The following is a 15,182-nucleotide window of genomic DNA, read 5'->3' as shown; positions in this document are numbered from 1 at the left end:
GCTGGCTTCATGTGGAGGAGTGGGGAATCAAAACTAGTTCTCCAGGTTAGAGTCCACCGCTCTTAACCACTGCACCGTGCTGGCTCTAGTCCAACATCCTGTCTCACACAGTGGGCAATCAGTTGCTATGGCAACAAGACATAGAGGCCAAAGTCTTCCCTTGATGTTGCCGCTTAGCACTGGGATTCAGAGGTTTGCTACCTCTGGGATATGGAGTGGCTACTAGTCACTATTACTTAGTCACTATTGCTTGTAGCCACTGATGGACCACTCTTCCATGAATCCGTTTAATTCCCTTTTAAAACTATCTACGCTTGTGGCCATCACTACATCCCCTGGCCGTGAATCCTACATTTTAACCACACTGTGGTGTAGTGATTAAGAGCTGCGGCCAACTCTAATCTGGAGAACTGGGTTTGATTCCCCACTGCTCCACATGAAGCCTACTGGGTGACCTTGGGCCGGTCACAGTTCTTTCAGTACTCTCTCAGTCCCACCTGCCTTTCAAGGTACCTGCTGTGGGGGGAGGGAAGGTCGCTTTGAGACTCCTTTCTGTAGAGATAAGCGGGGTATAAAACCAATTCTTCTTTGTTGACGTTGCAGAATGCCCCTCAGGCCTGCAAGCACTGTTCCACTTTGGCCACTCTGAGAGGTAGGGATACTCAGCAGCTGTCCTGAGTCTTCACCCAGTGGCGTTGCTGCTCTCCTGAGACCACCTGACTCTCCAGGGGGGGCCTCACTTCTCTCTGGTATTTCCGCTGCCACCAGCTGGTCAGTTAGCGTATTACCCACTAAGTGGGGCAGCACTCTTTCTGCGGTGCTCTTTACAAGCTCTGCCTAGTGCCCGTGCCCCCCTGCTTGTGTGCCGACTAGTCTTTGCAGGGACATCTCTCCATAGCAGGGCATCTGCTTGGCATGCAGAAGGGCCCAGGTTCAGTCCCCAGCATTTCCAGTTAAAAAGGACCAGGTGATGTGAAAGACCTCTGCCTGAGACCCTGGAGAGCTGCTTGCCAGTCTGAGCAGACAATACTGGCTTTGATGGACCAAGGGTCTGATTCAGTAGAAGGCAGCTTCATGTGTTCAGGTGTTCACTTGCTCACATCTGGGGGTTTAGTGAACTGTTCACAAACCTCACTTCCCATGGTGCTCCTTTACTAACCTGTTCAAATGGAGCTGGTTATGAAGAACCCACTTCTAGCTTTCAAAATAAGAAGAAATCCATTAAAAAGGAAATGCCCACACACAGGCTCTACACAGCAATGGATTGAGCAAGGTTACAAAATAAAAGTGTAAACACACAATTCTCTGTTCCTTCTCTGATGTACCCTGACTGTTGTTATTGTAGGGTTGGTTCTTTAGTCTTTAAGTTACAGCTTTCTATCAGTCATCCATTACCTTGAGCCTTTGTGGAAGCTGCCTGCGTGTCATTAGCTCTGCACGGTAATGGCAGGCATCAATCCCTTTTCTGCTATTCGCGAGCATAGAGTTTGCCTTTTTCACATCTAGTTGACATTTTTGTGGAGCTATCCAGTATGACACCAAGGTCTCTTTGTTTGGAAGCTGCTGGAGGTCTGCCAAAGTCAGAGCTTGTGCATTTTCTATAAGCATTATCATAGATAATCAATATATAAGCAATATATCAGTTTCTACTTTCTACAATATCATATCAATATATAAGCAATATCATATCAGTTTCTACTTTTCTTTAATTGGATTCTTTTGACTTAAAAGGGGGGATGATTCTAAGGTATGTTTTAGGAGCCCGTGCTCCCATTGGGAATGAATCCTGTGTAATGCGGTTCTCGACACAGGGCAGTTGAATGCCTCCAGGCAGCAAAATAATGTTGTCCTAATGTTGCCCCGCAGGAGTCATGTTGCCCCTTTTGGTAGCGATGTACCAGACATAACTCAAATTCATTATGGTTTTGTTTGTTTGGGAAACGTTTCTAGGTACTATAATCTGCTATGGGCAAACAGGAGCTGGAAAGACTTTCACCATGACAGGAACGACAGAAGACTATGAGCATCGAGGAATCATTCCCCGAGCCATTCAACAGGTAATCCAGAGCACAGTGCAAAAGGCACAAAAGAGGAAGGAATCCAAAAAGAACTTTCTCTCTGATGGTTAAATTGTGGGACTCCCTGCCCCAGGATGTGGTGATGGCTGTCAACTTGGAAGGTTTTAAGAGGGGAGTGGACATGTTCATGGAGGAGAGGGGTATCCATGGCTACTAGTCAAAATGGATACAAGTCATGATGCATGCCTATTCTCTCCAGATCAGAGGAGCAGGCCTATTATATTAGGTGCTGTGGAACAGAGGCAGGATAATGCTACATAAGAACATAAGAAAAGCCCTGCTGGATCAGACCAAGGCCCATCAAGTCCAGAAGTCTGTTCACACAGTGGCCAACCAGGTGCCTCTAGGAAGCCCACAAACGAGACAACTGCAGCAGCAGCATCTTGCCTGGGCTTCCTAGAGGCACTTGGTTGGCCACTGTGTGAACAGACTGCTGGACTTGATGGGCCTTGGTCTGATCCAGCAGGGCTTTCCTTATGTTCTTATGTTCAGTGGACAGCGGCTCAGTTCAATCCCTGTCATTTCCTTCCCGGGGATGGCGGGCAGCTTGGCTGGGAAGGGTCTTGGGCTTCTTCCCAGTGCGGGGGACCTTCCTGCTTGTGCAGTCCACAGTCCACTGGATTGCATCCCTCGCTAGGAAAGTCCTCCTGCCACTTGGGCAGAGCCCAGATCGCTCTCGTCTCAGCTCCTGGCAGGTCTTTTCATTGAGCTGAGCCTGTCTTTGTCTCCAGATCTTCAAGGCCATGGAGGAACATGCCAGCCAGTTCATGACCGCTCGAGTGTCTTACCTGGAGATCCACAACGAGACCATCTTCGACCTCTTATCCTCTATGCCCCATGCGCCTGACCCTCCACTGTCTGTCGTAGAGGGCCCACAGGGGGTTTCTGTGAGAGGGCTGACCGTGCACACCTGCCCCAGCGAAGAAGTGGCTTTGAACTTCTTGTTCGAGGTAGGAAGAATCATCCTTCTTTGTGATGCTTTCAAGGGTGTTTTGGAATCATAGAATCATCAAGGTGGAAGGGACCACCAGGGTCATCCAGTCCAACCCCTTGCTCAATGCAGGAAATTCACAACTACCTCCCCTACACACACACCCCAGTGACCCCTACTCCGTGCCCAGAATATGGCCAAGATGCCCTCCCTTTCATGATCTGCCTAAGGTCATAGAATCCTCTTCAGGCTAAACATACCCAGCAACCTTTCCTCATAGGACTTGGTCTCCAGACCCCTCACCATCTTTGTTGTCCTCCTCTGGACACGTTCCGGCTTGTCTACGTCCTTCATAAATTGCAGTGCCCAAAACTGAACACTGAGCAGCTGCCTAGTTGTGGGGGACTGCTTCCGAGAAAATGGCTCACAGCCTGGACAGGCCCAGCGCCTCAGAGGGCCCATAAATAACAGAAGCACCCACACACACACCTAGTGACCCCTACTCCATTCCCAGAAGATGGCAACAAAAACCCCTCCAGGATCCCTGGCCAATCCTGCCTGGAGGGAAGTTGCTTCCTGACCCCAAGGTGGCAATCAGATTACCCTGTAATGCAGGGTACCGCCCCGTTGGTTCCACAAACTCAACCCCAGCACCCCCTACCCTATCCTATAAAAAGCATTATTCAAAATAGGGGGTTGCATGACTCAATCAAGAAGATAATAACAATAAAATTTCAAAACAGTAACAATTAATTGAACATCTATTCAAAATCAAATTAAAACTTTTCAGTTGAAATTTATTCAACACAACTAATGAACTTGATCTGGTGGTGCCAGCTCTTCAAAGTCTGGAAAAAATTCTGATATTTTCCACCCAATTTGCCAGCATGGTGCCGTAGCTTGATTGATTGCAAACTAGGGAACAACACAGTTGAAGGGCCCGCATCTAGCGCCCCCCTGCTGCCCTCTTGCCTCTTAGTGCCCCCCTAGGTAGTCCTCCCGCCCCCGAGGGGGTGGTACTGCCCACTTTGGGAACCGCTGCTGTAATGTAAGAAACGGCCACGAGAGCTGAGCACTGACCCAACCCTTCCTGCCCTCCCTCTCGTGATCTGCCTAAGTTCATGGAATCAGTGTAAGCGTCATTGGGGTTGGGGAGGGATGCAACGGGTTAGAAGGCGTCCGCTTCTCCTCCTGCACCTTCGGGGGGCCCACCTTACACTGTGGGTGATTCTTGTCCTCTCTGCATGTGCCTCCAATTTTTATTTTCTCTCCAGGGCGACACCAACAGAACTGTTGGCCAACACGCTCTGAACAGTCACTCCTCTCGGTCCCACTGCATCTTCACCATTTACCTTGAGGTCAGTCCCAGTAGAATTATCTTTCTTTTTTTAATTGTTTTTTAAAAATAATTACAAACCTCAAATAGAAAAAAACCCACAATAGAAACTATAACAAAAATGCTGGCAAGTCTACAGATAGGCATCTATAAATGGTTTCCAAAGATCTAAAAATAGGTCCACACACAATTGTCATCTAGGTGCGATACATTCAAACGTTGGTAAAGTTGTAAGGTCCTCAATCTATTGGGTTAGCAGAGGTGGGCATTTATCTTTCCAGTGGTGTAAAAGAAGTCTTTTAGTAATGGTAAGGGCGCAGACTGTCTGTTTTTGCTGACAGTTAGTTGGTCTCCAAGAGACAGGCAAATAGTTTAAAAGTAAATAAGCTTCCTGAAAAATCAATGAATATTCTAGTACAAAATTGATAGAATAATTACTTCCTTCCAAAAGGACAGAATAACCGGACATACTCAAAAGCCTGTGTTTAAGAGATATATCCCGTAAGTCGCAATGCCAGCAATTAGACAGAGCAAGAGTCCAGTAGTACCTTAAAGGCTAACAAAGTTTCTGGCAGGGTATGAGCTTTCTTGAGTCACAGACCGCTGAATTACAACTAATAATGAAGCTCAAGACAATGCATTCTCCTGGATTAAATAGAGATCTCATTACCAATGCTGATTTCTCCAAGCCTACCACCACTCTGCATATCACTCCTAATCCAATCACACCTGCTAATGTCATTTATCTGCTATTGACATTTACACGCTGTTGCCATTGTGTGTGTGTGTGTTAAGTGCCATCAAGTCTCTTCCAACTCATGGCGATCCTATGAATCAAAGTCCTCCAAAATGTCCTATCTTTGACAGCCTTGCTCAGATCTTGCAAATTGCTGTTGCCATTGGGTGTCTGAATTTGCTCTTCTCTACTTAAAGATGGATGGACTCACATTCTAGCTGTATCTGAAGAAATGAGCTGTGACTCACGAAAGCTCATACCCTGCCGGAAATTTTGCTAGACTTTAAGGTGCTACTAGACTCTTGCCCTTTTCTACTGTATTTAGACACTTCACGTAGTCCTTCTCTAAAAAGGGGCTGTGGTGTCCAATCTATCCTAGACATAATTTTTTTGCTGGATAAGTGCCAACCAGTAGAATTTTCACAGCAGCCTGGAAAATCCAGGCTCTTGTGAATCTTTATACTGATTCAGCCGCCCGAATGCCCAGGGCATGCTGACGTTCTTTATCTCCTCCCTCAGTGTCACTCCAGAATGACTTCAGATGCCACGTTCATCACCTCCAAAATTAACCTGGTAGATCTGGCAGGCTCCGAGAGGCTGGCAAAGAGCAAGGTAAGTCAGCTGGAATAACTTGCTTCATCTGGAGGTGACGGGCCAGCTATGCTCGTTGACCGTGGATGAGAAAACAGAGTTGCACTTACCTGTAACTGCTGTTCATCCAGTGTCTTCTGTGCAGGCACGCATGGGAGGTTATTAACCCAATGGAGAACCGGGGTTTTTACTCCAGGTACTTCCTTGTATGTAAAAAAGGAGGAGGTCAACGACCTGTCCTTGATCTTAGGGCACTTAACATTCTGAATTTGGCAACCACTAGAAACTTGTTATCTCTGAAAGATGTGTTACCTCTATTGTCCTGGGACTTACGGTTTGCCACTGTGGATTTGCAAGACACATATTTCCATATATCAATACACCCCTCACAGAGAAAGTATCTTCGTTTTCAGTATTTAGACCGGGTTTTCCAGTATAACGTCCTCCCATTTGGGTTGGCTACAGCACCCCGTGTCTTTATTAAATGCCTCTCTGCCGTCACTGGGTTCCTAGCCTCTAAGGGCTGTGCCATCTATCCTTACCTAGATGACTGGCTTTTTGTCTCCTCCTCTTCCCATAGTCTGGAGAGGGACATTGACCTGGCTTGGGCCTCGTAGTTAACAGGGAGAAGTCACACCTAGCCCCTGCTCACCGCATCTCCTTTGTTGGCGCTATTTTGGACGCCCCTACTTTAATGGCCTTTTTACCCATTGACAGAACCTGGGCTATCCAATCTATGGTTTCCTCATTTGATAGAAACCGCTTCCAGAGAGCCGTTCAGATCCAGAAGCTCCTTGGGCACATGGCTTCCACTACATATGTGGTCCCACACACTAGGATGCACATGAGAGGGTTACAGAACTGGTTCATTCGCCATTTCGCTATTAACGTAGACCCTCAGAACCGTAACTTGTCTATTCCTAGATCCACCCTCAGATCCCTTCGATGGTGGTCTATTGAAACCTGGCTTTCCTATTTACTTATTTGTTTTATTTATTAAAACATTTATATCCTGCCTTTTCTTGTAGTTCAGGATAGCTTACAATAATAGCCCATGTTCATTCCCCTGAAAAAATGGCCCCCATTGAGGGAATATCATCATGGATCTGGAGTCCTCTGTATATCCTGATGTGTGTCCTCTACAGATATTTCTTCCCACTGGAGGAGTTGCTTCCCAGTGTCTGTTCCTTTGCTGTCACGGAGCAAAGGGATCTTGTGTGTGTTAAGTGCCATCAAGTCACTTCTGACTCATGGCGACCCTATGAATCAATGTCCTCCAAAACGTCCTATCCTTAACAGCCTTGCTCAGGTCTTGCAAATTGAGGGCTGTGGCTTCCTTTATAGAGGTGGTCCATCTCTTGTTGGGTCTTCCTCTTTTCCTGCTGCCTTCAACTTTTCCTAGCATGACTGTCTTTTCCAGAGACTCTTGTCTGTTCATAATGTGACCAAAATATGATAGCTTCAGTTTAGTAATTTCAGGTTCTAGGGTCAGTTCAGGCTTGGTTTGATCTATAACCCACTGATTTGTTTTTTTGGCGGTCGAGGGTGTCCGTAACACTCTCCTCCAACACCGCATTTCAAAGGAATCCACTTTCTTCCTGTCAGCTTTCTTCATTGTTCCAAATCTTAGTGGGAGTAAAAACAGCCAGCGGGAGGAGTTGTGTGGCCTAGTTTTCAGTGGAAAGATGGTGTGAGGGGGACAGGGGTGAGCCCGTGCACAGCACCAGTCTTATGCTTAAGGTTGCCAACCTCCAGATGGGGCCCAGGGATCTCCCGGAATGGCAACTCTCTAGGCGACAAAGATCAGTTCCCCTGGAGAAAATGGCTGCTTAGGACTGTGTGGTATTACACTCCACTGAGGCCCCTCTCCTCCACAAACCCTGGTGTCCCAGGGAGATCTTCTGGTTCCCGCCTGAAGGTTGGCAACTGTAATGAGCATAGGCCACATCTGGAAGAAGAACGACAGAATAGTGCTCTAAAGGAGGGGTCCCCAACCTTTTTGAGCCTGTGGGAGAGCCAGTGTGGTATAGTGGTTAAGAGTGGTGGTTTGGAGCAGAGGACTCTGATCTGGAGAACTGGGTTGGATCCCCCACTCCTCCACATGAGCGGTGGAGGCTAATCTGGTGAGCTGGAATTGTTTCCCCACTCCTCCACATGAAGCCAGCTGGGTCACCTTGGGCTAGTCACACTCTCCCAGCCCCACCCACCTCACAGGGTGTCTGTTATGGGGAGGGGAAGGGAAGGTGATAGTAAGCCAGTTTGAGTCTCCCTTAAGTGGTAGAGAAAGTCGGCATATAAAAACCAACTCTTCTTCTTTGGAATCCTGACACAGCATGGTGGGCGCAGCAACAAAAAGGGCTGCCACAGGAAGCGGAGCCAGCCGCAAAATGGCTGCCGCAGCTTACCTTTAGGCACGCAGTGCAGATCCTTGTGCTGTGGTGGCAGCCGCTGCCAAAACAACATTTTAAAAAATCTGCTCAGCCAAGCAGAAGCCTTGGGCAAAAGCCCCACCGGGCCCTGCCCACTTCCTGGAAACACTTGAAGGGCACCAGAAAAGGTGTCCGTGGGTGCCATGGTTCCCACGGGCACAATGTTGGGAGCCCCTGCTCTGAAATGTCTTCCTTGTCAACAGTCGGAGGGACACGGATTGCAGGAGACGAAATACATCAACAAGTCTCTGTCGTTCCTGGAGCAAGTCATCATTGCGTTGTCCGAGCGGAACCGGGAGCACATTCCCTTCCGACAGAGCAAGCTCACCTACACCCTGAAGGACTCCTTAGGTAAGGGCTAGGACCAGGGTGGGGGGGCCGGAACGTCAGCCTTAGGCATGGGGAAACCTCTCAGGGCTTTGCCGAAGCCAACCCATCCCTCTGAGTTGGGTGGAATTTCATCAGAGCACACATGACCATTTATAGATTTGAAGCATTCCTGCCCTGGCGATCAGCATCCAAGGCAAAATTTAAAATAAATAAATAAAGTGGGTGAGAACTAGGCTTGGTGGGAGACTGAGGAGCCAAGGGGAGGCGGGGAGGGTGCGGGGGGGGGGCTCGCTGGTGGACCAGGTTTGCTTTTGTGTCAGGGGCAGCTTGGCCATGAAAGATGGCCTGTTACTTACTGCTGCTATATTCCACTGCTTGGAATATAAACTTGTTCAGTTTTCACCAGCACAAAAGCCAGGGTGGGGGATGGGGGTTAGAGCATCGATCTAAGGGAGAGCCAGGTTTGAATCTCCACTCGGTCACGGGAGCTTGCTGGGTGACCTTGGGCCAGTTTCACACTCTAACCTACCTCACAGGGTTGTTGTCAGGATAAAATGGAGGAGGAGAGAACGGTGTAAGCTGCTTTGGGTCCCCATTGGGGAGAAAGGCGGAGTATAAATGAAGCAAGTAAGAAAATAAATAAATCCCTGCATTTTATGTTGGGGATGGGGGAACAGTTTTGCTTTGGAAGGGGGTCTGACTTCAAACAGTTTGAGAACTACTACCATAAAGGAACCTTTAAAAGGATATGATTGTTAGGGTTTTCATGTGCAGCCCCAGGGAATGCCAGGCACATGCTTAGTTGGGCAGGAGTGATGCCAGGCAGGAGACAGCGCATGATCCATAGAGCATTCTGAAATTGTCAAATGTGAATCAGAGAATTCTGTTGGATTGCCATATGCAGAATGCACCAGGGATGTCATGTAAGTGAAAATAACTTTTTGAATCTCGAATCAACAGCTTGGAGAGACATTACTCCTATTTCTTCCACCTTTGTTGAGAGCATTTATATTTGCACTAAAAGCCCACAAGGGCGTTCTTAATGTGAAAATCATAATATACTAACAAAGCAATTTTTTAAGCTCAAACAGCTGCAAAAATGCAACCCAATAATCCAAAGTCAGCAGCTAAAACCATTCAACTAATTGCTGTGACAGATACGTTAGTGCCGTGGAAATACAAGAGCCTTCCATCTGAAAATGGCTAGACTGAGATTGGAACCACTTATTTACTGGCAAGATAATATTACTTGCACAAGTAAAAAAGTATGCATGTCCACACGTACACACATGCACACACATTCTTTCTAGAATAGGACTACTCTTGTATTGTTTATTGAAAACCGAGCTTTCAACAAAAACCCCTTGGCTAACTATTGGCATGCCCTTGAGCGACATTTGCTTTTGTTTTATAGTTATCTGTTATTTCCTTGATGACTCTCTCCCACCCGTCCCTCTGGGTTTATGGACTCTTTGGAGGTTGTTCCCGGGGCTGCCGTGGTTGTGGTGGGAGCTTTTACCTCAAACTAATGTCCAGATTCCCTTTACAATTGTGAGGTTTCCCCCCCTCTAGTGGCTGCTTGTGGCTAGGGCTGGCCTCAATTTTCTTTTTTTTATTACAATCGCATCAGTAGTTGCAGATTAATGCAGCCCTTAATCACAACATATTAAGGATGCGCAATGGAATTTAACTATACGCTCTGCCCCAGTATTGCATGACTCCCATCCATGTGTGAGAAAATTCATCCACAGTCATTTCTTTTCTAGTACTCTGCAAGGTTGTCAGTTCTTTTTTATTTTTATACGTGTGTCGTGCTCCTGAAAATGGAAAATAAATGTGTATATATTTAATGGCTGTATTTTAACATATTTTTGTGTACCACACATGTTTTCTGTAAAGCGACCTTGAGGCCCAGTTGCTTATTTTATGTCAGGAAATTGATGTAAAATGTATCCCAGAATTCTCTGCCATTTATTATTTATTATCATTTAATTCCTTGATACCCTGCCTTTCTCCCCAATGGGCACCCAGAGTACCTCACATCCTTCTCCTCTCCTACATTTTATCCTTACAACAGCCCTGCGAGGTAGGTTAGGCTGAGAGTGGGACTGGCCCAAGGTCACTCAGCAAGCTTCCATGGCGCGAGAGGGGACTTGAACCCGGGTCTCCCAGATCCTAGCCTGACACTCTTAACCAGAACACCACCCTAGCTCTCCTGCCATGGTGCAGTTCTTTAGCAGACCCACCAGGGTGGGAAACTTTCCCAGTACATACAAACCTCCAGTGCTGCTGCTTCAACGTGTCATTTGGTGAGCTGTCTCTGGATGCCGTGCATAAGTACTCTGGGACTCAAAAACCCGCCTGCCGTTCCTTCCTGGAGAGCCAGCATGGTGTAGTGGTTAACAGCGTTGGTTTGGAGCGGTAGACTCTGATCTGGAGAACCGGGTTTGATTCCCCACTCCTCTACGTGAGCGGTGGAGGCTAATCTGGTGAACTGGATTGGTTTCCCCACTCCTCCACACAAAGCCAGCTGGGGGACCTTGGGCTAGTCACAGCTCTCTCAGCCCCAAGTGCCTCACAGGGTATCTGTTGAGGGGAGGGGAAGGGAAGGTGATTGTAAATCGGTTTGATTCTCCCTTAAGTGTAGAGAAAGCCGGCATATAAAAACCAACTCTTCTTCTTCCTTACTCTCCCAGGTGGAAACTGTTACACGGTCCTGGTGGCCAATATCTGCAGCGAAGCAGTTCATGTTGTGGAGACGGTAAGCAGTGCAGTGTTGGCTCTGAGCCTGTGGGGCCAGGTGAGGAGGTAAAGAAATGGAGTCTGTGCTCCAAACGTCAGGGGAACATTTTCAAGCATACCTGGTCCATGCATGGCACAGAATACGGTGGTGGAATGGACTGTGCTGCTTCAGACGGGGGAGGAGGTACCATTTTTGAGTACTCCCTGCAAGTAGAAAACTAGCATCAAAAGGAGCAGGCTGGGCTAGAATCTCAGCGATTGTTCTTATGAAGCGTGAAGTTGGCTTATACTGAATCAGACCCTTGTTCCATCAAGGTCAGTCTTCTCTGGGCTACTCCCTTGAATACTGATTGATTGGAGGGATGGGTGCAGATATGGTGGGTGAGGGTCTGCTAGGAGCGCTGAGTAAATCCCCTGAGGATGACACAGTGGAGTTTAGCCAGCCCCATTGTCCAGCCAGGCACAACTTAAGGCCAGGGGAAATGGTCAGTGGTCAACTGCCTTCCTGCCCCAGCATGACACATAACATGGTTCCAAAAACTCCCTGAGGGGCATCCATTTTGTGGGAGCAGTGCACTGCTTTGGTGTCGGAGACCCCCCTGGACTCCATGGTGCCCTTTAACAGGAGGAGGGGTCCGACTGCTCACACTCTTAGCTCTCCAGAGACAAAGCAGACCTTCGTATTTGTGAGACCGCCTCTCTTGGTATACCCCCCGAAGACCTATTATGGTAATCAGAATACAACCTACTGGTGGTCCCCGGCCCTAAGAGAGTGCAGCTGTCCTCGACGAGAGCCGGGGTCTTTTCCGCCCTGGCTCAGGCCTGGTGGAATGCTCTGTGTGGTGACATCAGGGCCTGGTGGGACCTGAAAGAGTTCCGCAGGACCTGCAAGATGGAGCTCTTCCACCAGGCCTACAGTTGAGGGCGTAATCTTCTGCTGGCCTCCCTATCCGCCCCCTCTTCATTTCTATGTTATTCTTGTTAATTTTGGGGGTGGGGGGGCAAACTGCTGCTGATTCAGGGCACTGTGGGCTAAATTAGGCACCATGTGAAGTTTTAAGGTTTTTTATCGGGGTTTTATTGTTAAATTTTAGAATTATTATTGATTTTATTGTTGATATTTTGATGTTATTCTGGATGACGTTACCCGTCCTGAGCCTGGTCTTGGCCAGGGAGGGTGGGTTATAAATTGAAATAAATAAATGAATAAATAAATAAATCAGCCTGACTGATAGAGAGAAACTCTGGTTACGGACGGGCTGTGTGACGTCACTTTGAAAGCAGTTTCCTGTCCAGCACTGAACCTGGTAACACGAATGTTCCCTCCAGCTCTCCACGCTTCGTTTTGCTACCCGAATGAAGTGGGTGACCACCGTGCCGGTCGTGAACGAAAAGCAGGACACAGAGGTATGCCCTCCCCTGTCCCGTCCTGAGATGAATTCTGGATAGAATATAGACTCTGTGGTCATTTCGAACAACTGGGTGGGCAGGCCCTGAAGCATGCAGAACGTTTCCTGGCCAGGGTTTGGGGCGGGATGTAGAGGTGTGTTTGGGGGAAAGGGCTCACAGGTGAGAAGGCCCTCAATGGACGGGGGGGGGGCCTCTTCTTTATTTCACACCTAACGCTAGCATGTCATTCTTCTCTTTTACTCAGCGCTTGGTGAAAAATCTTGAAAAAGAGGTCTTCTATCTGAAAGAGGAGCTGGCCGTGCACAACAGTCTGGTAAGGAGAAGGAATTTCACTTGTGGGGAGGGGGTGCTTAGAAATTATAGTGGCCAGGTTGGGCCCAGTTCCTGAATAGCATGTGTATAGGCATGTCAGGTGTAAAGCTCAGCCGGGCTGTGCCAGGTGGGGAGGGATCCAGGCCTGCACTTTCTCACCAGAAAAAGGGTTTTTATTTCTTGCAGTGGGATTAGTTCTGGTTTCCGAACACCACCAGGAGTAAACCTTCTTTCAAAGTCTGCCTCTCTCCTGGCATTCAGGAGTCAAACCAGACTATTGGTGATCCCCAGCCCTAAGAGTGCGGCTGTCCTAAGAGAGAGCCAGCGTGATATAGTGGTTAAGAGCGGTGGTTTGGAGCGGTGGACTCTGATCTGGAGAACTGGGTTTGATTCCCCCCTCCTCCACATGAGCGGCGGAGGATAATCTGGTGAACTGGACTTGTTTCCACACTCCTACACATGAAGCCAGCTGGGTGATCTTGGGCAAGTCATGGCTCTCTCAGCCCCACCTACCTCACAGGGTGTCTGTTGTAGGGAGGGGAAGGGAAGGTGAGTGTAATTCTTAAGTGGTAGAGAAGGAGGAGTGGTCTCCCTTAAGTGGCAGAGAAAGTCTTCATATAAAAATCCACTCTTCTTCTTCTTCTTCTTCTTTGAGCCCCACCTACCTCAAGGGGTGTCTGTTGTGGGGAGGGGAAGAGAAGGCGATTGTAAGCCGGTTTGAGACTCCTTAAAGGTAGAGAAAATCGGCATATAAAAACCAACTCTTCTTCATCATCATCCTGGTTCCTACTCACTCAGAAGTCAGCTGATTTGTTACTCAACACTGTGAAGAGTGGGCCAGATATGACCGTGATCAGCGAGTTTCTAGCATTTCTGAGAATGGGACAGCTACCCACAGCCCCCTACTTATTATCTTACCATTTTGTTTTCCATTTCTAGCTCAACCGCCCACCGGTGACTTACGAGCCCCTGAACGAAATCCAGGTGGCAGAGATCAACTCTCAAGTTCGTCGGTTCCTGGAAGGAACCATAGATGAGTTGGAAGTGAGTCACTTTCATGTGGGATGTGCTCATTTAGACCACCTTGTGTTTAAATATAAATAATTATCATGCATTCGGCTTGCCAGGCCTCCCACTGTGAGAAGCACCATTACCTGCTGCTGCTCCTAGGAGCGTGGGAGAGAAAAAAACAACAACCAGCGGCGTCACTGTTGTGGCTACCTCACTTCCACACAAAGCCTGGATGTGATAAACGGTTGCTCTAGCTAAAACCATAGAGTTTCCAGTGATTCCTACAAGCTACCCTTTGCCGCTTCCGGGTTTAACCCGGAAGTGAAACAGTGACTTCGCATTCATCCCCATGTCCCCACCCCGACCTTCCTGTTGGTTGCCAAACTTGGCTCAGCAACCTTAGCCAGTGTATATTCATAAACATAAACCCTCTTGGGTTCCAGCTTGCTGTAGCACAATGGTTTCCAACCCCCACATGGGGCTGGACAGATAGGGGTTGTCGGTTCTAGGCCTGAAGGTGGCACAGTACCCAAACCGCTGAAGTGTGAAAGCCAGCAGGAGCGGATCCAGAATTGGATGGAGAACTGAGACAATACACCTCTGAGTAATAGGTGCTGGACACAGACAAGTGGGTAGGGGGGGTAGCACCATTGAGTCCTGCTAGTTTGCCACCTTTTAAAGACAAGCTGAGGAGAACAGAATGCTGGGGTCTTGGTCTGGCCCTGCCAGCCACTTTCCTCTGAGCTGTAAACCCTGCTCTGCACCATGAGATTCAGGTAGCTCCCTTGGCCACACCTGCCTTGTGTGTCGGCCACTCTCTATGCCCCGCTCCTGGCATCACAGAACCAGGCTGGATGCTTCAGTGGGGGCACCGTCCCGTCCCGTATCTCTGGCCCTCCCTGCTATCCTTTCCTCTTCAACCTGTCTTCCCCAGATCATGAGCCTCAGACAAATCCACGAAATCTTCAACCAGTTCAAAATCATCTTAAGGTAAGCCCTTGGCTTGTTTCTCTGGTTGACGTCATTTGAAAATCTTTGACCCCAGACTGTGGGTGGTAGATTGCGGCTTGTGCAGTCAACAGGCAGGACCGTTTTCCCTTCAGTCAATCATCCCTCTCCCCACACACACTCCATATTTGGCAGCATTCTCTGGAAACACTGGGGGAATTTGAGTCCATGCTCCCCTGGAAAGGCAGGGGGGCCCTTGAGATGAAGCTTCTGAGCATGTCATTGCTATAGGGGCCTCTTAAGCAGGGAGGGAGGGGGCAGAGCTGGG

General features: G+C 48.3%; 1 protein-coding gene across 1 annotated transcript in view; it reads left to right on the top strand.

The window, feature by feature from the left end:
• The window catches only part of KIF9 (kinesin family member 9), a 30,566-nt gene that overhangs the window by 3,504 nt on the left and 11,880 nt on the right, over positions 1-15,182 (top strand). Inside the window, exons 3-12 of the mRNA XM_056857152.1 lie at positions 1,951-2,057; positions 2,810-3,028; positions 4,284-4,367; positions 5,601-5,693; positions 8,305-8,452; positions 11,128-11,192; positions 12,503-12,580; positions 12,828-12,896; positions 13,835-13,939; positions 14,841-14,896. Coding sequence (XP_056713130.1) covers positions 1,951-2,057; positions 2,810-3,028; positions 4,284-4,367; positions 5,601-5,693; positions 8,305-8,452; positions 11,128-11,192; positions 12,503-12,580; positions 12,828-12,896; positions 13,835-13,939; positions 14,841-14,896 — 1,024 coding nt within the window. The remainder of the gene's footprint in view (positions 1-1,950; positions 2,058-2,809; positions 3,029-4,283; positions 4,368-5,600; positions 5,694-8,304; positions 8,453-11,127; positions 11,193-12,502; positions 12,581-12,827; positions 12,897-13,834; positions 13,940-14,840; positions 14,897-15,182) is intronic.

Source organism: Euleptes europaea, chromosome 11 (assembly GCF_029931775.1).
Source record: "Euleptes europaea isolate rEulEur1 chromosome 11, rEulEur1.hap1, whole genome shotgun sequence".
Classification (NCBI taxonomy): Eukaryota; Metazoa; Chordata; class Lepidosauria; order Squamata; family Sphaerodactylidae; genus Euleptes; species Euleptes europaea.
The sequence above is the reverse complement of the archived record's forward strand: the minus strand, read 5'-3'. Positions and strand labels throughout refer to the sequence as shown.